This window comes from Tachyglossus aculeatus, chromosome 5 (assembly GCF_015852505.1).
Source record: "Tachyglossus aculeatus isolate mTacAcu1 chromosome 5, mTacAcu1.pri, whole genome shotgun sequence".
Taxonomy (NCBI): Eukaryota; Metazoa; Chordata; class Mammalia; order Monotremata; family Tachyglossidae; genus Tachyglossus; species Tachyglossus aculeatus.
The window spans coordinates 42,459,448-42,482,663 of NC_052070.1; the positions used below are offsets into that span (position 1 = coordinate 42,459,448).

Sequence of the window (23,216 nt, forward strand, 5' to 3'; positions counted from 1 at the left end):
TGTACCTCATCTGTAAAATGGGGATGAAGACTGTGAGCCCCCCGTGGGACAACCTGATCACCTTGTAACCTCCCCAGTGCTTAAAACAGTGCTTTGCATATAGTAAGCACTTAATAAATGCCATTATTATTATTATTATTATTATTCTCTGCACCTCAATTTCCTCATCTGTAAAAAATGGGGATTGAAACTGCTAGCCCAATGTGGGCTAGACTATGTCCAACCCAATTTGCTTCCATCTACCCCTTCCCTTAGTACAGTGCCTGGGACATACTTATTGCTTAACAAATGCAATTGTTATTATTATTATTATTATTATTACATTATGCACTGTGGTAGATACAAGATAACCAGGACAGAGCCAGTCCCTGTTCTGCATAGAGTTCACAGTCTAAGAAACAGGGAGAATAGGTATCACACCACAGATGAGGAGTCTGAGACATGAGAAGTTAACCATCTTGTCCAAAGCATTTTCATGTCATTTTTCTCACTTTACCCTCACATCATCCCTAGGTGGTGGGGTGGGGCGGCGGGGGGGCGTTGGCAGAAGTTGATATTATTGTTCATATTTTTTAGTTGAGGAAACTGGGGCCCAGGGAGACTAAGCGATTTACCTCAGGTTCCACAGCAGCGTAGGACAGAATAGGACTAGACTCTGGGCAGGAATGAGAAGAAATGGAGGAAGGAGAGAACAAAGAGGAAGAAGAAAAGAGAAAAAAAGGAGAAAATCAATCAATCAATCAGTGGTATTTACTGAGTGTTTCCTGTGTGCGAGCACTGTACTGAGCATTTGGGAAAGTACAATGAAATGGAATTGGTAGAGATGATACCTGGCCTTAGGGAACTGAGAATCTAGTGTGGGAGACAGATATTAAAATATATTTTAATATATTTTATAGATATATACATAAGGCTGATATGGCTGATAAGGCAGATATGGGAAGGAAAGAGTATAAGAATATATAAGTAAGGCCTGTGGGGCTTTGCGTGGTTTGAGTATCAAATTGCTTAATAAGCAGATCCATGAGCAGAGGTGGCACATAAGGGAGGGTGAATACGGCATGTAAATGCGAGATTAGTCAGGGAAGGCTATTCTTGTAGGAATTGAGATTTTAGAGAGGTAATGAAGATGGAGAGAATAGTGATCTATCACATATAAAGAGAGAGGAAGTTCCAGGAAAAATAGAGAATGTGGGCAAGGGGTTGGTGGTGAGAGAGAGAAGAGACTGAGGTACAGTTAGTAGGTTGGTGCTAGAGGAACAAAATGTGGGCTAGGTTGTAGTGGAAGATCTGTGATGTAAGGTAAGGTAGGAGGGAGAGAGCTTAAAGCCAATAGTTAGGAATTTCTGCTTGATGTGGAGATGGTTGGAAAACCATTGGAAGCTTCTGAGTGCAATGAGTGGGAAAATGAGGAAGAACTGGAAGAAAGGGAAGTAGGATGAACAGGAGAAAGAAATACAGGAAGGGGAAAAGGAGGACAGCATACCCCACCTGATTGGGGACTCAGCTCAATGAAAGAGGTAGGTGTAGACCTTGCACAAAAGCTCTTGGAGGGCAGAGCAGAGCATGTAGACATTACCTGAAAATCATCTCCCTCTGAGCCCTAGGGAACAGGGGTGGGGTGGACTGGACGTAAGGTTTGCTTGGCTTGTCCCTGTCTCAACGTTGGATGACAACTCTGCTCTCCAAGGAGAGAGGGAGAGTGGCCCATCTGGAGCTGAGCACTTGAACCACACCACACTAATGCAGCTTTGTTTTCTTTCCTGTTGCTCATTAATATCATGCCTCTTTCATTTTCCATCTCCCCTCATCCCCAATTCCCCCTCTCTCCTTCCTTTCTTTCTTTACAGGTCTGGCTGTTCATCAGATAATAACCATCACAGTCTCCCTCATAATGGTCATAGCTGCTCTGATTACAACTCTTGTCTTAAAAAATTGGTAAGGACCCTGGGGAAATGTCTCTAGCTTGTGGGAGGGGTGTGTGTGCATTTTTTTTGTGTGTGTGTGTGTGCGTGCATGCTTGTTTATGTTGTGACACAACCTCACCAACTAATTAAAAAAAAAAATGGATGGATGAGTGAATAGCTGGAGGCACATTTCTCATCCAAATACCATTTCTACTTCAGATGCCCCCTTGAAGCCACTAGCATATTATTCTGTGCCCTGGTCTCCCCCTCTCCTGATGGAAGTGACTCTGCTACTGCCATACAATTCCTATGCCCATATTTCTCTGCCCAAACCAAACCCCCTTCTCCCTGTCCTGCCCTCCAGCATCCTCAGCTGTGGAAATGCTCCCTAACTTGGAGGCAGGCAGACAGGAAGTTCCTTTTCCCACCCATGTGCTCTTAAGAATGTTCCTTCATGCCGTCTCTAGACTAATATGCTCTCCGTTTTCCTTCTGCATGGAGGGAAATAAGGAATGCCTTCCTGGTTGCTTCCCTGCCTTCACCTATTTTCTCAGGGAAATTGGCCAATTCCAAGGTCAAATCCGCTGGGTGGCGCAAGGAGCCTGGCCCCTCTCAGCTCACCCTGCCTCTGACAGAAACAGTTCAAAGATCTTTCCCCTCCCAGTTGCTTTTCCTCCAACAATCGTGCCTCCTGTTACCTTCAGAGCTGAACTTGCTGCTCGTGTAATATATCCAATTGACCCCTTTGTTACTTCCACACAACCGCTCCAAAGCAAAACCAGCTGACAGCCTCACACAGCTTGCAAGGCTGCCGATCTGAGCCCGAAGCCTGGGACAAAGGCAGGATTTCACCTGGTGGGCTGTGGAAAGGCCCCATCAAATGTCCTGGGAAGTTTCCAACCGCAGAACAGATATCCCAAAACACTGCATATGTGCCTTAGAGCGGTTTCAGCACAGCTGGTGGAAATTGGGGTTCCCCTGTTGGGGGTTTTCTATGCCTGAATGAAGACTCAGGTCACAGGGTTCTGTGGGGAACTTGAGGAAAAGGGCCTAATCAGTTATGTTTTTTACTAAGCCTTTACTAAGTACTAAGCCCTGTGCTAAGGGCTAGGATGCGCTCAATAAATACAATTGAATGAATGAATGAATACAAGATAGTCAGATTGGACACAGTCCCCGTTCTTCAAGGGGCTCATAGCGTTAGAGATAGCAGAAGCCCAAAGAGATAAATTAGCCTGCCCAAGTTCACCCAGGAGACCAGTAGCCAACCTGGGATTAGAGCCCAGGAGGTCCCTGACTCTCAGTACCCTGTGAACTCAGGACTTGGGAGGTCATGACCTTGGCCTCTAGTGTTGTCTTTTAAACCCAGAATTCAAGAATCCTGGTAAATCACTTCTCAATCTGCCCTCCAGAAGGATTGCTGCCCAGCTTTCTCAGGCTGCAGAGAGGCAAAGAACAAGACCCAAGAATCAATCATTTCATCAGTTGAGGGTATTTATTGAGTCCTTGCTGAATCTATCGTACTGGAAGCCTTTTCTATCAAACAATCAATCAAAATTATTGACCGCCTACTGTGTGCAGAGCACTGTAAGTGCTTGGGAGAGTACAATTCAACAGAGTTTTGTAGACATTCCCTGCCCACAACGAGCTCACAGCCTAGAGATAACAGAAAACCATCTAATGTGTCCAGAGAACTGAATGAAGTTTGCAAAAGAGTACTCACTGAGGCAAGAGATCCATCAATCAGTGGTGTTTAATGAGTACTTAGTGTGCAGAGCACTGTACTAAGCGCTTTGGGAAGCAACAATACAATGATCACTAGATATGATCCCTGTCCACAAAGATCTTCTGCCTGATCTCAAGGGGATTATGATCTAACAGAAACCCCTACATTGACAAAATCAACAGTATTTATCGAGCATTTACTCTGTGCTTGGCACCGTTCCGAAAACTTGGGAGAGTCTAATGCAATAGGGTTCGCAAACACAATCCCTGCTTTCTAGGAGCTTACAATCAAGTGTAAGACAAGGATTGGAGGTGTCCAATAGACCGAGATTTGGCTTTCTCAAAAGGGAGAGGGCAGAGAACCAGCTTTCAGTGTGGGAGCTCTAGGGGTGAAAGAGAAGAGTGTGGATACGTTGGAAAAAATCAAATGTCCCCCCGATGATTACCCAAACAATAAGCATTTGCAGGCCTCATTAACTAAGCATTCCAGAATCAATTAATGAGCCATCCCAACGTGCCCACGAGAGCTTCCCACACTCGACCAAACCAATTTGGTGTATAGTTATCTATCGCAATTATTCTTTCCACTGAGGCATCTGCCAGGGGAGCGCACTAACGCTATTGTTCTCTCTGATGATCTCCGAGCAAACAAGCCCCCCGTTTCCTGATAAGGCAGCTAAACCACTTATCTCAATCATTCTCCCTGCAATAATAGTTCATATTGAAATTCAAATTTGATCTTAAAAAAAGAGAAAAAGAACATGAGCCCATCCCTCGATCAGGGTTTGCGTAGTTCACGGGAAAGATCTCTTAATGGGCAATGATGTCTAATGGCTGGGGGACCCTAGCGCTGCCCTTGTGTCGGGGTTGGTGTTGTCATGCGGTTCCCTCCTTTCCTCTTCCAGTTGTGCACAAAGTGGGAACACACGGAGGCATAGCCACCAGCGGAAAATCAATCAGCAGGAGGAGAGCTGCCAGAACCTGACGGACTTCACCCCGGCCCGGGTACCCAGCAACCTTGACATTTTCACCGCCTACAACGAGACCCTGCAGTGCTCGCACGAGTGTGTGAGGACGTCAATGCCAGTGTACCCCGACGAGACGCTGCACCCGACGGCCGACTATAAAACGACCTTCAACGGGAACAGGTAAATCTGCCGTGCCCCTCCCCACGCGAACCCCTGCCCTGGCCCGTTGTCTTCGTGGTCTATTCCTGGCCAGGGGCCGTTCGTTAAGAAGCATGATTTGCACCTTGGAGACCAGCGCGGACTCCAACATCAGTGGCAGTGGCATGTGTAGATGGGTTGGGCAAGCATTGACTGGCCCCTGCTCTGTTGCCCTGCAACAGATTTCATTGCCAAGCCTGGGCATCTTGGCCTTCAAAATTCCAACCAAGTATCATCATCACTTGCTAGGCCAGTGTCTGTGGGTCTCAGGGAGACAGTGTCAGTGGCAAGGAGAATCATAAATACCTGCGTGTTATCAGCCAACTTCCTTGCTTCAGAGCACTTCTAATTTGCTGCTGTACCACTCTTCTGGTCTTTGTTCTTCGAATCCTCCCATCCCTGCTTTTCAAGAACATGCTCCTGATTGCTGATGCCAGGACTCTCTAGAGCCAATGTCCAGAGAGCAGTTCAGGTTGAAATGAAAATTATCTTAAAGTAGGAGTCACCTACCTGATTAGCCTACGTGGGTGGGAGTTAAATAGTGGCACGTTAATCTGTAGATGGAAGAGTGATTGGCAACCAGATGAGTGATCAGACTAAAACTGGGATCTCCTGTTAGGGTGAAACGTGAGGTCAAAAGGAAAGGTGCGGGGGAGAATGACCTGTTCAACTCATCCCCAAATCCTGGGGATGCCAACCATTTAGTAGAAGTTCACATGCATGTGGAGCTGGATATGCGCTTCATTCTGTTTGTTCGTCCAGGGGAAAGGGAATCCAGGTCTCCTTCCTCCCGACAGGTGAAGAGATATTTTTTTTTTTCGGGTCAGCCCCTAGAGTGATATGCCTCTTGTCCAGTGAATGAGAATGATTTTCTATTTGTTCAAATGGCTTCTCCCCTCTCTTCCCCTCCAGTTTATCTCCATGTTTGGCTCTCTGTGATGTTCATTGCATAAAACCCTTCTTTTCTGTGTGGGCGCACGAGGAGCAGAAGTCCCAGGGCCATGTTTTGCTACATATTTTTTAATATCCCACTCAGAAATTTCAGTCGCTCTAGCTGATCATATTCTGGGCTTCTGAAAGGACGCGGAGACAAGGAATTGGCAAAGGATTTTCAAACCATTTCATCGAGTGTACTTGTGTGTCGGTTCCAACCAGGAACACCATCCCCTGCACCCAGCCAGCCAAGGCGGTGGATGGGGACCTGGTGTGAACCTCCACTGTTTAGCTGTGTTTCTTTGTCCTGTCCGCATTGTGCCCGGCACACTGTCCGCGTCTCTGGTTGGCACTGCTGCGGGTATCCTGCACGTTTTGGGAAAAGTTCATTGCTTCTTTAGTCCTAAGGTAATGCTTCGTTGGACCTCATTGGCCTCAAAGATTGACGGGTGAAAGGGAGAGAGAGGGTTCCAATTAATTCTTGCCGGTGGTTTGCTGGGGGTGTGGGCCACCGTCTTGTTGGATTATCCCAATGCCTTCTTGGAACAACCAACCCTGTCAGGGTTCCAGATCCTATTAAGCCCTGTGTCTCTCCCTTTGCCACACCCTCCCTCCCAATCCAGAGCAGGACTGCTGAATCCATTTGGCAGGGAACCACCACCCTGTGGCCAATCCCTCAGAAGACTTTGACCACTCAGGTCCTCATTTATCCCCACGCTACTCCAAACTGAGCCGGTATCCTGTGTCTTTCTTCAAAATGCACCTTGCTGGGAGCAGGGAGGGAGCCCCAGTGGCCAATGAGTTCCTCGATAGCATCGCCGTAGAGTTTTCTTTTCCTTTTTTCTAAAAAAAAGCTAGTTTTTTGCAGCAGGCCTGACCCGGCTTGCTTGTGGTGTGTAAGTACCAGCACGCGCTAGCCCATTTCTCTGCTCGCTGCAGAATCTCTTCTTCCGATCGGCATCTAATTCCTGTGGCCTTTGTGTCTGAGAAATGGTTTGAAATCTCCTGCTGACTGGCCGAAGTCCGTTTTACTTCCTGGGGGCAGGGCAGACGCCATGTGTCTATTTCCTGGTAGGTACCACTCTAAGACCTTATTGTTTATTATTCCCTAGCCATCTCCCCCTTCCCCTCCCCACCTTCTCCCCAACGTTGAGCATTTCTGTACAGACTGAGAGGCCTTGCAATGGTTTTATCTGTGGGTTTCAAAGCAGAAAGTCGATTTTTCCCTCCTGTCTTTAGGTCTTAAATTCACCATAGAAAGGAATAGACAAACATACCCAGGCCAACTTTTCAGCATTGTGACAATTATCAGAACTACGAATGCCAACCCATCTTCAACTGACTTATACGTAGAGGGCAGAGAACAGCCAGTGCCTTAAACAAACCCTATTTCTTCAGACAGGAGAGTAGGCAAGGCATTGAGGGCATGAATCTGTCTTTGCATAATTTTACCTTGAGAGGGAGGGGGTCAGAAGGAAATGAAAATACTAATTAGAATTATAAAGCGCTGGAGAAGAAAAAGATAGAGAGGAAGGGAATATATGATACGAGAGAAGAATTGGGACATATCTCCTAATTTGAAACAGGGGCTGGTACCAGGAACAGGATGAATTTTCCACGCTCTGCTGGAGAAGAACATTTGGTTTGCTTTCAACGATATTAACTTTAATGCTAACGCTAAATTGCTTTCTTCTGTGCTGAATCTTCTGAACATTTGGACAGCCGGCGAGAACTGCATTTCTGCTCACAGGCTGCATGTAACCTCCGCAGAGTCTTTTGGTGCAATCTGAGTTATCAGAAAGAGGTCGGGGCATTCAAGAACTGGAATGTGTGTGCCTTTTTCCGGCAACTAGAACTCAGACCCTTTGTTTACAGGACACCTTCGTTCAACCGTACTAAACAGTCTCCGGCTTTTGACATTCATACCTTGGGATTTTTGAAAATTGATTTCTGCTGTTTATTTCTTTTCCTCTAATTTTTTTGGAGGGAGGCGAGGAGATGGGCTAGAGCAGAGATGGGAGAAAGCAGGGAGAAACCTCCAGCCAAGATTTAACAAGGATTAAGCATATGACATTTTATTGCAGGTTGGTTTGCTCCTCTTGCATTGAAGAATAGGAATGAATTGGACAGTCCCTAATCTCTCCTCTAATGAATCGCCTACTCATTCCAATCAAATCTCTGGCCTTCCCTCCTTGTCCCTGAGCCAGAAGGGCCTGCCTAGCATTATGTGGACAAAGAAAGGTAATTAGATTAGAATAGAAAGAGAATAAAAACCGGATGGTCTTTCGGGATCTGTGCAGGCAGGTAGAAGCAGAATGTTTCCAAAGCAATTTCTGAGGGCGGGGTAGGCTGGTCAATTGATAGTCATCTGATGCAGGTCACTGTTTCTCTCCTTTGTCTGCCCCTCTCTAATTAGTATCATTAAAACTACAAATGATACTCCTTTCCAACTCCAACCACGCACAGAGCTTGAAAGCCTGCTTACTGCTGAAGGAGTTTCCGTCCTACTGGGGTAAAAGCTCTGTACCAATCAGAGACAGATGGTGGCCGGCCTTTCTATTATGTTAAAAACACAGAAGTAAAAATATGGCAAATTAGACTTGGAGCAATAGACCCCCTTGTGGCCCTCAGGACCTCAATTGGGTTCTGAAAAGAACTCACTGTCAGCTGCCCTAGAGGAATAAATCCCTTTCATAGGCAAGTGATCCTGGTATGAATAAAAGAAGGTTCATTATCAAGTGCTATCGAGATTGCACTGTGAGGAACTAAAACAATTCCCACCAATCACAGGGCAGGACCCACCAGAATTCAAAGCATTTTAAACATCTGAAACCCCTTATTGGATGTGGGATTTTCAAATTCAAATTAGATGCCAAAGAAAGAAAGAAATTCCGGAGTATATTCTCACTCCTCTGCAGAAGCAGCAGCAGTGCAGTAGAAGAAGTTAGGGAGACGGAACATGACTCAGACGCAATAGACATTCAGTTAAAATGAATGTTCAGATAACACTGTGCCTCACTGCTGGCTAGGGGTTTTTCAGAGACCCACCTCTGCTGGTCCCCTAGACTGGAAATATCTGAAATTGTGGACCTTAGAGGACCTCTTCATTACCAAGAGCTTATGAGCATTCTATTGGATGACCTAAAGAGACAGGAAAGGGAGTAGTAGGAATAGGAATAATGGTATTTTTTTGACCATATACTGGATGCAGTGCGCTGGAAAAGTGCTGGAGAAAGGTCAAGAGAACCTCAGGTAGGTTCCCTGTCCACAATGGGCTAATTTTCTAGCAGGAAAGAATCCTTAGCTCACCCTAAAACACCCTAGAATAAGCTGCCTCTCCAGTTTCCCCAACTAAAATCATTACCATAACAATAATAATAATAATAATGATAGTCATTATTATTATTACTGAGGAGTCCAAGTCATCTGACCCAATTGTTTAACTCCTTTCTTTGGTGGGCATCAGGGTCAGAAGAAAAATCTGGAGTGGATTTTCCATGGATCACCTGCTGCCCAAACATTTGCCCATGCATGCAGTCGAACGCTTGGGCACACATACCCAGATGCAGACACACACATACAAACAGAGAAGCAGCGTGGCTCAGTGGAAAGAGCCCGGGATTGGGAGTCAGAGGGATGGGTTCTAATCCCAGCTCTGCCACTTATCAGCTGTATGACTTTGGGCAAGTCACTTCACTTCTTTATGCCTCAGTTCCCTCATCTGTAAAATGGGGATAAAGAGTGTGAGCCCCAGGTGGGACAACCTGATGACCTTGTATCCTCCCCAGCGCTTAGAACAGTGTTTGGCACATAGTAAGCACTTAACAAAAGCCATCATTGTTATTTAGAAGCAGCATGGCTCAGTGGAAAGAGCCTGGGCTTTGGAGTCAGAGGTCATGAGTTCAAATCCTGGCTCCACCAATTGTCAGCTGTGTGACTTTGGGCAAGTTATTTCTCTGTGCCTCAGTTACCTCATCTGTTACATGGGAATTAAGACTGTGAGCCCCCTGTGGGACAACCTGATCACCTTGTAACCTCCCCAGTGCTTAGAACAGTGCTTTGCACATAGTAAGCGCTTAATAAATGCCATCAATCAATCGTATTTATTGAGTGCTTACTGTTTGCAGAGCACTGTACTAAGCGCTTGGGAAGTACAAGTTGGCAACGTATAGAGATGGTCCCTACCCAACAGTGGGCTCACAGTCTAGAAGGGGGAGACAAAGAACAAAACAAAACATATTAACAAAATAAAATAAATAGAATAAATATGTACAAGTAAAATAAATAGAGTAATAAATACATACAAACATATATAATTATATACAGGTGCTGTGGGGAAGGGAGGAAGGTAAGGCAGGGGGAATGGAGAGGGGGAGGAGGGGGAGAGGAAGGAAGGGGCTCAGTCTGGGAAGGCCTCCTGGAGGAGGTGAGCTCTCAGTAGGGCCTTGAAAGGAGGAAGAGAGCTAGTTTGGTGGATGTGGGGAAGGAGGGCATTCCAGGCCAGGGGGATGCAGTGGGCCGGGGGTTAACAGTGGGACAGGCCAGAACGAGGCACGGTGAGGAGATTAGCGGAGCAGAGGGTGCAGGCTGGGCTGTAGAAGGAGAGAAGGGAGGTGAGGTAGGAGGGGGCAAGGTGATGGACAACTTTGAAGCCGAGGGTGAGGAGTTTCTGCCTGATGAGTAGGTTGATTGGTAGCCACTGGAGCCATCATCATCATTATTATTATTATTAAACACACACAAATACACATAAAACACACTTTTTTTTAAAAAAACACCTTCTTTAATGTGGTAGTGCTTAGAAGAAATGCCTTCCCTTTTTATTTTAATTTCAGATTTTGTTTTACTTTGAACACATACTTTCCCTCCTTTAATTTCATTTCACCGTTTCTCTTTTAAGTCTTAATTGGGTCCAGGGAAAGGAATGAAAGTTTCAGTAGAGACCTTCAGGCAGTCTTGGTATCAGCCGGGCATGCCTATCCTTTCAGGGAACTGCGCTCCACATTGCGGAGACATAAGAAAAAAGATCAAAATTGGGCCCCTGCCCTCAAGGAGCTAACAGCCTAATGTTTTAGGAAGCAAGAGAAGCATGAATATGCAAACACAAAACTGGAACGAGAAGGACAGAATCAAAGAATTGAGATGCCTTAGTGCCCAGTGGAAAGAGGAGGGGCCTGAGAGTCAGAGGATCTGGGCTCTCTAATACTACCTTTGCCACTTGTCTGCTGTGTGACCTATGGACTTAACTTCTCTGTACCTCAGTTTCCTCATCTATAAAATGGGGATTCAATACCTGTTCTGTCCCTGTGGGACAGGGACTGTGTCTGACCTAATCATTTTGTATCAAACCCAGTGCTTACTGGAGTGTGCTTGGCAAATTGTGAGTGAAGTACCGAATGACAATATGAAAATTATCGTTATTGTTAGAAGAAATTAAATACATAAACCGGAAATGCAAGGACCGTGTCTACCTACTCTCTTGTAATAATGGTATTTGTTAAGTGCTTACTAGGTACAAAGCACTGTTCAAAGTGCTGGGGTGATCAGGTTGTCCCACATGGGACTCACATTCTTAATCCCCGTTTTACAGATGGGTAACTGAGGCCCAGAGAAGTTAAGTGACTTGCCCAAAGTCACACAGCTGACAAGTGGTCGAGCTGAGATTAGAACCCATGACCTCTGACTCCCAAGCCTGGGCTCTTTCCACTGAGCCACGCCACTTCTCCAAGAACTTTTAGAGTGTTCTGCGTAGAGAAAGCACTCAGTAAGCACCACTAATTGATTGATTGACTGATTGACTGATTAATATTTCTAGCAAGCACGGGAGGCTTCCTGGAATGATCTACATGGCCTGAGTCAGCCATTTATTCCTCAGAAATTTTTACAGACTTGGCTTTAGGCTGGCACTCTTTCTCTTTGAGACTCATTTCCCAATAAACACTCCTGACATTTTCCATGGCTTGCCCTTTCTCAGCCAGTAATCTCCCAGACACTTATTATTATTCAATATGATGGGTCAAGGTTTATTGGGCTCAGGCTAAGGGGCAGAATATAGAGTTCAGCCTGTCAGTCGTTCAGTCAACCAGGCAGTCACTACACACAGATCGACTACAAATTCCTGAACATGAGGAAAAGTCTCAGTCCTGTCTCTGGGGACTGGATCAGGCTTTCTTGTGGGTAAAGTGGCCACTGAAAGCAATTGCTAACACCAGACTTTTGCCTAATTGGAAGGGAAGATGCAGGGAGTCAATTTAGCCTAATAATCAATCAAGCAGCCAGTGGTGTTTACTGAGCTATTGCCCTGTGCAGAGCACAGTATTAAGTACTTGGGAGAGTCCAATACAATAGACTTGGTAAACACAGGCCCTGCCCACAAAGAGATAACAATCAAGTGGAGGATTTTTCAAGCCCAAGTAGGAAGAGCATTAGACTGGAAGTCAGGATATTGGGTTCTAGTTCTACTCTGCCACTAACTTACTAAATGACCTTGTGGGAGGCTCAGTTTCCTTATCTAAAATACGGTGATAGAAGGCTACTTCCCCTCCCTCTCGGACAAGGAGATCTGTGGGGCAGGTTTCTGACAGCATTATCTCATATCTACTCTGCACTGCACAGTAAGCATTTAATAATCAAGCAATCAATCATATTTATTGAGCGCTTACTGTGTGCAGAGCACTGTACTAAGCGCTTGGGAAGTACAAGTTGGCAACATAAGTACCATGATGAATTAAACCACAGCACACAAACACAGAACATGTGGTTCACAGACACGTACTGCCTGTGTCTATACAGGCTGGATCTACACAGACAGAATATCCAGATTATAGCTCTTCAAAATCCCTTTGCCAGCAATTACTCTATAGCTATAATAATAGTAATAATAATAACAATAACCATGGCATTTAGTAACTATTTACCAAGTACCGAGGAAGAGACAAAACAGATGTCACAGTCCAAGAAACATGGGTATTTTATCCCATTTTACTGCTGAGAAAACTGAAGTCCAGAGTGAGCAGGTGTTTTAGAACTGTTATTCAGAAGAGGAAACTGATGCTCAGGGACATTAAGTGATTTGCCCACTTGCCTACTAAAGGCCAAAGTAAAACTGGGATTAGAACCCAGGTGTCCTGACTCCCAAATCCATTCATTCATTCAATCATATTTATTGAGCATTTGCTGTATGCAAAGCACTGAACAAAACACTTGGGAGATTACAATATGACAATAAACAGACTCATTTCCTGCCCAAAAGGAGTTTACAGCTTAGAGGGGGAGACAGACATTAATATAAACAAATAAATGACAGATATGTACATAAGTGCTCTGGGGCTGGGTGGGGGGTTGAATAAAAGGAGCAAGTCAGGGTGACACAGGAGAGAGAGAGGGAAAAGAGGAAAGGAGGGCTTAGTCAGGGAAGGCTTCATCGAGGAAATTTGCCTTCAGTAAGGCTTTGAACAGGGGAAGAATAATTGTCTGTCGAATATGAGGAGGGAGGGCATCCCAGGCCAGAGGCAGGATGAGGGCAAGAGGTTGGTGGCAAAATAGATGAGATAGACATACAGAAGGTTAGCATGAGAGGGGTAAAGTGTATGCGAGAGATTGTAGGAGAGTAGTGAGGTGAGGTAGGAGGGGGCAAGGATTGAGTGTTTTAAAGCCAACAGTGAGGAGTTTTCCTTTGATTCAATGGAGGATGGGTAACCTATGGAGAAACATGTCTGAATGTTTTTATAGGAAAATGATCCGGGCAGCAGAGTAAACCATAGACTGGAATGGGGAGAGACAGGAAACAAGGAGGTCAGCAAGAGGCTGATAAAGTAATCAAGGTGGAATAGGACAAGTGCTGTATGTCTATGTCTTTTTCATGTATTTTGGAGGGCTTTTTTAAAATGGTATCTGTTAAACACTCACTAAGTGCCAGGGAAAATAAGACAATCAGGTTGGACACAGTCTATGTCCCACATGGGAATCTTCATTTTAGAGATGAGATAACTGAGGCACAGAAAAGTGAAGTGACTTGCCAAAGGTCAGACAGTAGACAAGTGGTGGATTTGCGATTAAAACCCAGGTCTTCTGACTCTCAGTCCCATGATCTTTCCACTAGGTCATGCTCCTTCTCAATTATTCAGATAATTTGCTGGTGATCAGCTGGAGGATTCACCAGTGGGTCAACTAGGATATTTCATCCACTCTGGTAGGTCCCACGATGTAACCAAGGACAAATTCTGGACCTCAGAATGGGCTTCTACTTCCAGACGTCACGTAGAGAGGCAGAATCTCCCAAAGTACTTTCCCAAGCACTTAGTACAGTGCTGTGCACACAGTAAGCACTCCATGAATGTGGTAATGAATGAACAGATGGTAGCAGAGCATGGGGAAGGACACAGGAATTTCCATGGGCAGCTACTTCCCTCTCGGCCCCTGATCATTGGGCCACATACCCAGCTCAAGTAGCATGATCACCCTTCCCTGGGGGGTTCTGGGGTCACTTCCAGAAGGAAGCTGGCCTAATTTTCCTTCCCCACCAGAAGCATTGGCACATTTCCAATCTTGATCCCTTTGAGAACATCATGGGGGGAGACGGTACATCTGTGGCCTTCAACGCTGTTACATTCTGGACACTGCTGCCCGATACTGACGCAAGAGAAGGCAGTTCAATTACTTCTTCTCTTGTCTGGCAAAAATAAACCAGAGAGCTACGCAAACAGGCTTATTAGGCATTGATGAATGTTGAAATATTCAGGTGGTGTGTGCCTGGCATACACGGGGGCACCTCCTTGGGATGAAAGAACTTGGACTGGTTTCAGACTCCTGATCCTTTCAATCCATGTTCATCCAAGGGTATCGAGAGAAAAGGACCTTCCCAGCTCTCTTCAATGTAGTCACATAGTTATTGTCTCTTAAATAAATAGCAATTAATAATAAAGCATTTAATTAAGGTTTAAGAGCTGTAGGAGATATTTATCTCTTGCATCGTGGTTAAGCTTGTATAAATGCATTTTTAATGATGACTTAGCAGTCTGCTCCCTCACCATCTTGTCTTCCCCATTCCAAGCTTAGCCAATATTTGAAACACTCTGAAACACTTAAAGAGTGGCTAAGCCAACTCTTCCAGCTGACAATTGGAGATGCACTTTCTCCTTCTCCTTAGCATTCAATGTACATATACACAAATGTGTATCACTCTACCCCTGGGTATGCTCTTAATTGGGGCTATGAAAATAGACTGTTAAGCAAAAGAGTGCTAAAAATCGTTTCTCCATATAAAATAATATAACATGCATTAATGTACTCCCGAGATCCAAAAAAGTGATTAAAACAGTATAAATTTATTAAGAAACAGTGATAAAAGCTCAGTGAATAGTCTCAGGATCCCAAAGCACTGGAAATAAGAAGTGATAATGACAGATTTTGAATCAGATTTTTTTGTGTGTACATATGTACATAGAGTGTTTCATTTTCAAAGTATTATCAGCAAAAAGGCACCATTTTTCATGCTAAAAAGATGTCATCTTTGAATGCTTTATTAAAATGGATTAAAGTCCCTCTCCATTCAAGTAAACTACTTTGAAGGAAAGAAAAAGGGAAGTGTGTAAGCCATTGCAAATGCTAAGAGAGCATTATACTGGGGTGGGGGACTGTATAGACATGAACCCAGAAACACATCCATGCACTTCTAGTGTGTAGACATCTCTGGGAAGGATGTGAAGGAAACCTCCACATGGGAGGTGAAAAGATGCCCATATGGATTCTGAGGCCTGGAAAAATGAAATTTTAAACGGCAACTTCAATAGGATGTTGATGGTTTGATGTTTAGTTAATTTTCCATTGCTTTCTTTGGGGCATTTTAACTTCAGAAAATCTCATTAGTGTTCAGATGTTTCTGTCTTACCACTCTATACTATGCCAAATTTCAAAATGAAAAGGTCCTTGATTCTAACGCCGGTCAGAAATAAATTGTGTTTTCTGTAACACACTCAGAGTATAACGAGTTTGAAACAAGAGCAGGACCTGAGTTTTCTGACTGCTCTATAAATACATTCCTAGAAAATCAACCACTGCCATTCAAAGGGACTGCATTTGCGAAATAGCCACAGGCTCTGTGGGCTCTCCTTCAGATGCTGGGGCTTCCCCTAAACTCCACCGTCAAACCAACAGAATTGGAGAATTGAACCGTATCCACGGATATCCTTTTTCTATAGAGGTTTCACATCAAACAGTGACCTGATCAATCAACCAGTCAATCAGTGGTACCTATAGAGCACCTAATGAATGCTAAACTCTGTACTAGGGACTTGGTAACCGCAAAGACACATAATCCATGCTCTCAAAGGAATTACATTCTAAAGGAACCTAGGGACACACACGACAAGGAAACCTTTCTCTTCAAGGAGATCAATTTCCAAACTGTTTGGAGAACTAGGCCCAGACCAAAAGCTCACTTCCCACTCTTTTTATCTCAGGAAAATCATGGCTTTTCCTATCATTTTAGTGAAAGTCAACATTCTTCCCAGCAATGGCTTTCTACTCTGCCCTCTGCTATGGTAAAATGCAGCTGGTCTGCATCCCCCAACTTGAAGAGACATCAAGCAAGTGGGGTCCAAACAGGCTAATTTTTCAACTAGGGATCCTACTTAACAAAGAACACAAATCATATTTCACATTCCTGAGCTAATTTGGTCAGAGTTAGGTTACAACCACTTGGCAGGCAGAGGAAAGTCGCAGAATTTCCAGGGGCAGAGAATGTGGCACCCTGAGTGACATCATTAGGGGGCAGGGCCGGGGCTCTTTGGGTCCCTCAGGAGAAGGCTAAGCGGGGGCTGCCACCTCTAAGGCCATAGGGCAAAATACCCAACAGGCACTAGAGTGGTCTGACCCTGAAGGGCTACCATGCTGACAGACTCATCTTTCTTACTGATCAAAAATTTCCACAGAAGGAGAGGGAGATGATGGACCTAAACCTTCATTTCCCCACCCCTATTTTCCCTTCCTTCTGTGCCACCTATGCACTTGGGTCTGGACCCTTTAATAAATCAATCAGTTAATCAATGGTATTGATTAAGTATTTTTTCTGTGCAGTTTACTGTACTACGTTCTAGGTAAAAATACAATAACACAGGATTGATAGACAAAGTCCCTGCTCACAAGGAGCTTGCATTCATTCATTCAATCACATTTATTGAGGGCACTGTACTGAGTGCTTGGGAGAGTGCAATATAAAAACAAACAGATGCAGTCCATGACGGGAAAGACAGACATTAAATTAGACTATTGGTAGGGGAAATAGTAGAGACCAAGGATATTTGCACGTGGGCTGTAACTATCAAAATGCTTAAGGGGTCCACAGACAAGTGCAGTCAATGCAGAGAGGAGGCGGGTTAGGGGAAATAAAGCGCTTAGTCAGGGAAGGCCTCTTGGAGAAGATGTGATTTTAGGAAGCACTTGAAGGAGGACAGAATGGTAGACAGTCAGATATAAGGGGGAAGGCATTGCCCGGCCCAAAGGAGGTTGTCTTGAGAGGATGTCAAAGGAGAGAAGCAGAATGTCATAGTGGATACAGCCCAGGCCTCGGAGTCAGAAGGTCTTGAGTTCTAATCCCGGTTCTGCCACTTGTCTGCTGTGTGACCTTGGGCAAATCACTTAACTTCTCTGTTCCTCAGTTACCTCATCTGTAAAATGGGGATTAAGACTGTGAGGCTCAAATGAGACAACCTGAGTACCTTGTATCTACCCCAGTGTTTAGAACAGTGCTTGACAATAGTAAGCGCTTAATAAATGTCATTATTATTGTTATTCTTATGTCAGCTAAGGGCTGGTAGCAAGTTAGATGAAATAGAGGTATAGGGGTTGTTATGAGAGGGGTGAAGAGTTCAGGTTAGGTTGTAGTAGATAGCAAAGTTAGATAGAAGTGACAGAGTTGATTGATTGTCTTCATTCATTCATTCAATCGTACTTATTGAGTGCTTACTGTGTGCAGAGCACTGTATTAAGCACTTGGGAAGTACAGTGTTGATGGTAAGGAGTTTCTGGTTTGATGTGGTTGTCGTTGGGCACCCACTGGAGGATTTTGAGGAGTGGGGTGGTATGGACTGAAAGGTTTTTTCAAAAAATGATCTTGTCAGCAGAGTGAAGTGTGGACTGGAGTGGAAAGAGACAAAGAGCTGGAGGTTAGAGGGGGGTTGATAATAATAATAATAATGGTGGTATTCGTTAAGTGCTTACTATGTGTGAAACTGTTCTAAGCGCTGGGGGGATACAAGGTGATCAGGTTGTCACACATGGGGCTCACAGTCTTAATCCCCATTTTACAGATGAGGTAACTGAGGCCCAGAGAAGTTGAATGACTTGCCCAAGGTCACACAGCTGACAAGTGGCTGAGCTGGGATTTGAACCCATGACCTCTGACTCTCAAGCCCGTGCTCTTTCCACTGAGCCATGCTGCTTCTCTATGATGTAACAGTCAAGGCAGAAAATGATGAGTGTTTGGATCAGTAGCATGAAGAAGCAGTGTGGCTCAGTGGAAAGAGCCCAGGCTTGGGAGTCAGAGGTCATGGGTTCAAATCCCAGCTCAGCCACTTGTCAGCTGTGTGACCTTGGGTAACTTAACTTCTCTGAGCCTCAGTTACCTCATCTATAAAATGGAGATTAAGACTGCGAGCCCCACGGGGGATAATCTGATACCTTGTATCTACCCCAGCGCTTAGAACAGTGCTTTGCACATAGTAAGAGCTTAACAAATGCCATTATTATTATTATTATCAGTATATTAGTATTTTCGATGGAGAGAAAATGGTGGATTTCAGAGATGTTGTGAAGGTACAACAGACAGGATTTTCTGAAAGATTGAAAGTGTGGGTTGAAAGAGAGAGATGAGTTGAGAATAAAGCTATGGTTATGGACTCATGAATCAGGGAGGATAGTGATTTTGCCTACAGTGTTGAGAAAAACAGTGAGAGGACAAGGTTTGGGTGGAAAGATGAGGCGTTCTGTTTTGGACATGTTAAGTTTGAGGTGTCAGTGGGACATCCAAGTAGAGATGTCCTGAAGGTAGGAGGAAATGCGAGACTGTAGAGAAGGATAGAGTTCAAGGCTAGAAAGCTAGATTTGGGAATCATCTGCAGTGAGATGGTAGTTGAAGCCATGGGAGTGAATTAGTTCTCCAAAGGAAGTGTGTGGAAATGGAGAATAGATGGGAACACAGAGCTGAGTCTTAAGAGACTCTCAAAGTTAGAGGACAGGAGGAAGAGGAGCCCATGAAAGAGACTGAGAAGTAGTGGCCAGAGAGATAGGAGGAGAAGAAGGAGAGGACAGTGTTCACGAAGCCAAGGATAGATTACATTTCCAGGGGAAGAGGTTGGTCCACAGTGACAAAGGCAACAGAAAGGGCAAGCGGTAGTAGGATCCAGTTGAAGCTGTTGGATTCAGTAAGAAGGAGGTCACTGGCAACCTTAAAGTGGGCCATTTCTATGGCATAAAGGAGGTGGAAGCCAGATTACAGGGGGTCCAGGAGAGAGTTGGAGGAGAGGAGGTGGAGGCAGCAGGTGTAGACAACTCATTCAAGGAGTTTGGAGAAGAATGGTATGGGAACAGTGGCAAAATAAATGGGGAGGGGGGGTGTCCCATGGGGTAAAGGGAGCCGTTTATTTGGTCAGAAGATACATAAGCATGCTTTAAAGTTGAGGGAAAGGAGCTATTGGAAAATGAGCACTTCAAGTTGGCAGTCAGGGAGGTAAAATTGGAGAAAGAAATTGCACTGGTCAAGGGGGAAGGGATGGGTTTAGAAGCACAGGTAGAGAGTGTAGGATTTGAGAGGAAGCAGGAGACTTGCTCTTGAGATACAGCTGGGAAGGATGGGAGAGTAGGGGGCTGGAGGAAGAAGGACCTGGAGAGGAGAAGGGGTGATTTTAGAGAAACCAATGTGCCTAATATTTTCAATTTTATATATGGAGTTTGTAGCTAGTTATTAGTGGCAAGAAATGGGGAGAATGGGGGAACAGGGGATTTGAGGTGGGAGCTAAAGGTCAGAAGCAGCTGATGCGGGCAACAAGCATGGGAGTCGATAAGAGTGGAGAAGTGCTATTGCAGGGCAGGTGGGGGGGCAGAAGTGAAGCATTTGAGGATGAATTTGAAATGGGGTGAGATCACCCTGGTGTCCAGAATTCCACTAGCAGTGTTCAGCTGCTCATATGCAAGAGTGGAGGAAGCCTACTGTGGAGGTGACCATAATAATAATAATAATTGTGGGATTTGTTAAGTTCTAACTTTGTGCTCTGCACTCTACTATGTGCTGAGGTGAATACAAGCAAATTGGGTTGGGCACAGTCCCTGTCCTACATGGGGCTCACAGTCTCAATCTTATTTTACAGATGAGGTAACAGCCACAGAGAAGTGAAGTGACTTGCCCGAGGTCACACAGCAAGCAAGTGGCAGAGACAGAATTAGAAACCATGATTTTCTGACTCCTGGGCCCATACCCTAAACAACTATGCCATGGCTGTGGGGTGTTGGTACAAGATTGGCGGAGGGCTTGGGGGAGGAAAAGGACGGAGTTCAGTGGAGAGAGTGATGTTTAGGGTGAGGTTTTGAGTGTTAAGAGAAGGTAGGTTGGGTTTGGACACAAGAGTGACTCATGACCCTCTCCATCCTATGAGATATGGTGGCAAAGATACCTATCCTGGATGGGAGTATCAGAAGTTTCTGACAGCCTGTTCATCAACATAAATAATAATAATAATAATAATAATAATAATAATAATAATAGTATTTATTAAGCGCTTACTATGTGCAAAGCACTGTTCTAAGTGCTGTAAATGTGTGGGTCATGTTTGGGGCATGTTCTTCCAGGGTTAGTGGGGAATATAGTGCTGCCAGGAGCAGGGGAATGGATCCAATGACCGCTCAGCGGACTTCATCCTAACATGGACAAAGTTGATTTTGTAGATGGGTGAGCTTCTTGGAAATTTTTGGGAAGTGTGTGGCCTAGTGGCAAGAGCACAGGTTTGGGAGTCAGAGGACGTGGGTTCTAATTCCACCTCCGCCATTTGTCTGCTGTGTGACCCTGGGGAACTCGCTTCACTTCTCTGTGCCTCAGTTACCTCATCTGGAAAATGGGGATCAAGACTGTGAGCCCCACGTGGGACAACCTGGTTACTTTGTGTCTACCCCAGCACTTAGAACAGTCCTTGGCATATAGTAAGCGCTTAACAAATGCCATAATTATTATTATTATTACTAAATGCTATTACAAGTAGAGTGAGTCTCAAGAGTAGGAGGGATTGCCAGTTTATAGTCCCCCACCCTTTCCACCTGTGTTGGATCCCATTCTGACCGTGCTGCTTTCCACTGGGGTCCCCATCAGGAGTGATCCCAATTAGAAGTGGTGACCGAAATGGAAACCCCCTGATCTGGCCCAAGTGGGCATTAATTACCCTCATGCTCTCAAGTTTTTGGACCACTCCATCATGGGTTCCCCCTGAAGGGTAAACGACGAGGGTGCTTTTGGCATAAGGAGCATTTGATTGGATTAAGGATGTGCCTGGGCACCCTTTTCTGATCTTCCTCCAGGAAGTTGAAGGGGTTGATTTACCACCTGCTAGTGAGCCGTGTCCTCTGATTTGTTCCTATGGATGGGATGTGATTCATATGGAACATCTGCCAGTCATATGACACAATCTGACATGGGTAAGATCCAGAGGACACTGGTAGAGTTCATGAATCCTGCTTCATTTGCATCTGTTAGCCCTGGTTCCCACTCCCTGTCATTCTCGATTCAGATTCTTCCTCCTGAGCCCTACCTCTTGAGGGGAAAGATGCAGCCACTTACCTGATGCAACTCATTGATCTGTAGAGTACCAGGCTTGGGTAATACTGCAGGACACTAGAGGGTTATGGAAGTCCCTGTTCATCCCCACAATCCAGAGAGCCTAAGCATTGGTATTGTAGCCCTTTGAAGGAGGCAGCAACTCTGAAGATGGATGGAGGCTGAGATCTGGTTGGGCAGTGCGCACAGACCGCCAGAGAGGACTGGACAGTGGTGTGAGCTCTGCAGGCGGTAACTCAGGAATTCACAAAGGAGCAAGAACTCTTTAGGAAGGGCTACAACAGAACAGGGTTCATAATCTGAATTCTGAGTTATGATACCTATCCTTAATACACGAAGGGTTTTCAGAACTAGCATTATGGTGTGAACTCTGATAATCTTGTGTGCTCAGCCTGCTCCAAATGGGAAAAGGAAGGTGGCTAATGGGGTGAACATGGGGCAAGGTGGGATTTTAAGGTTCTTCTATTCTTAGAAGGAGGTAGCCTTGTCTTGAGTTCTGGTCCCTCTAGTCCCCACTCTGCCCTGCCCCACCGGGTGGCATCAGGCAAGTCACCTACCCTCTCTGGGACACCGGTTCCTCACCTGGGAGATGGAGAGTATAATAGTTTGCCCCTATATAACAGGGATATTGTGAGGATAAAATGAAGTTACTGATGGGAAAGTGCTTTGGGAAAATGATTTGTTCTGACGACTCTGACACCTGTCTACATGTTTTGTTTTGTTATCTGTCACCCCCTTCTAGACTGTGAGCCCGTTGTTGGGTAGGGACTATCTCTATATGTTGCCAACTTGTACTTCCCGAGCACTTTGTACAGTGCTCTGCACACAATAAGCGCTCAATAAATACGATTGAATGAATGAATACAAGGTGTTCTTAAAGCGATGTGCTCGGAAGAGAATCCTGACTGTGTTGCCCTGCTGCCATTTAATCTCTGTGTTGTTTTCTTTTTGTGCAGGATTCCGTTGGTGAACCTGTAAAAAATTAAATAAATAAATAAGTGATGGGGTCCCCGTACCTCCCATTTTTGTTTGCCGATGGGGAACTCAAGAGATCAGAGCAATATAGGTCAAATATATTTTTATACAAATGAACAGGCCTATAGGTCATGTGCTGACAAAGAGGGATTCTGGAATCAAGCGGAGTTGCACGACAAGGGTACTCAGAAGACAGAGGGGAAAAGGAGACGCTTGAACATCTGGAGAAGTGGATTTGGACTTCGATTCTGAACCTGTGCCAATAATACCATTATGTGCCATGTACTGACCCGAAAGACTTCATTAAAAAAAGCTGAAGCTAAGTGAATTACACGTAGAAATATTACCGAAAACGGGGGTGGGGTATCTCTTCTGATAGTCACTATTTCTGGTTAATATACATATATAAATATATAAATACACACAATACACACACACACACAAACACACACACTTTTTTGTACTGTAGCAATTTTTGAAGATCTTAATGTTCATTTTTAGAAACAGATGTGTCAAAGGTTAAAAAGAAAATCGGATTTATTTACCATGCTTAGTACAAACTAAATAAACTGGTGTTTTCTACCTTGGCAACTTGCCTCAAACATATAAAAAAATATAAGAATATACATATATATATATACAATATGCATATGTGTGTATATATATGCATATATATATATATATATTTGAAAT

General features: G+C 44.7%; 1 protein-coding gene across 2 annotated transcripts in view; it reads left to right on the forward strand.

Annotated features, from left to right (window-relative positions):
* Positions 1-22,851, forward strand: part of AJAP1 (adherens junctions associated protein 1) — a 203,852-nt gene extending 181,001 nt beyond the window's left edge. Inside the window, exons 3-6 of one of the 2 annotated variants that reach the window (XM_038746903.1) lie at positions 1,851-1,938; positions 4,538-4,780; positions 6,671-6,802; positions 22,505-22,851. In XM_038746903.1, the coding sequence (XP_038602831.1) occupies positions 1,851-1,938; positions 4,538-4,780; positions 6,671-6,743 (404 nt within the window). In that variant the 3' untranslated portion in view covers positions 6,744-6,802; positions 22,505-22,851. The remainder of the gene's footprint in view (positions 1-1,850; positions 1,939-4,537; positions 4,781-6,670; positions 6,803-22,504) is intronic. The other variant, XM_038746904.1, reaches the window with a different exon arrangement.
* Positions 22,852-23,216: the final 365 nt, after the last annotated feature.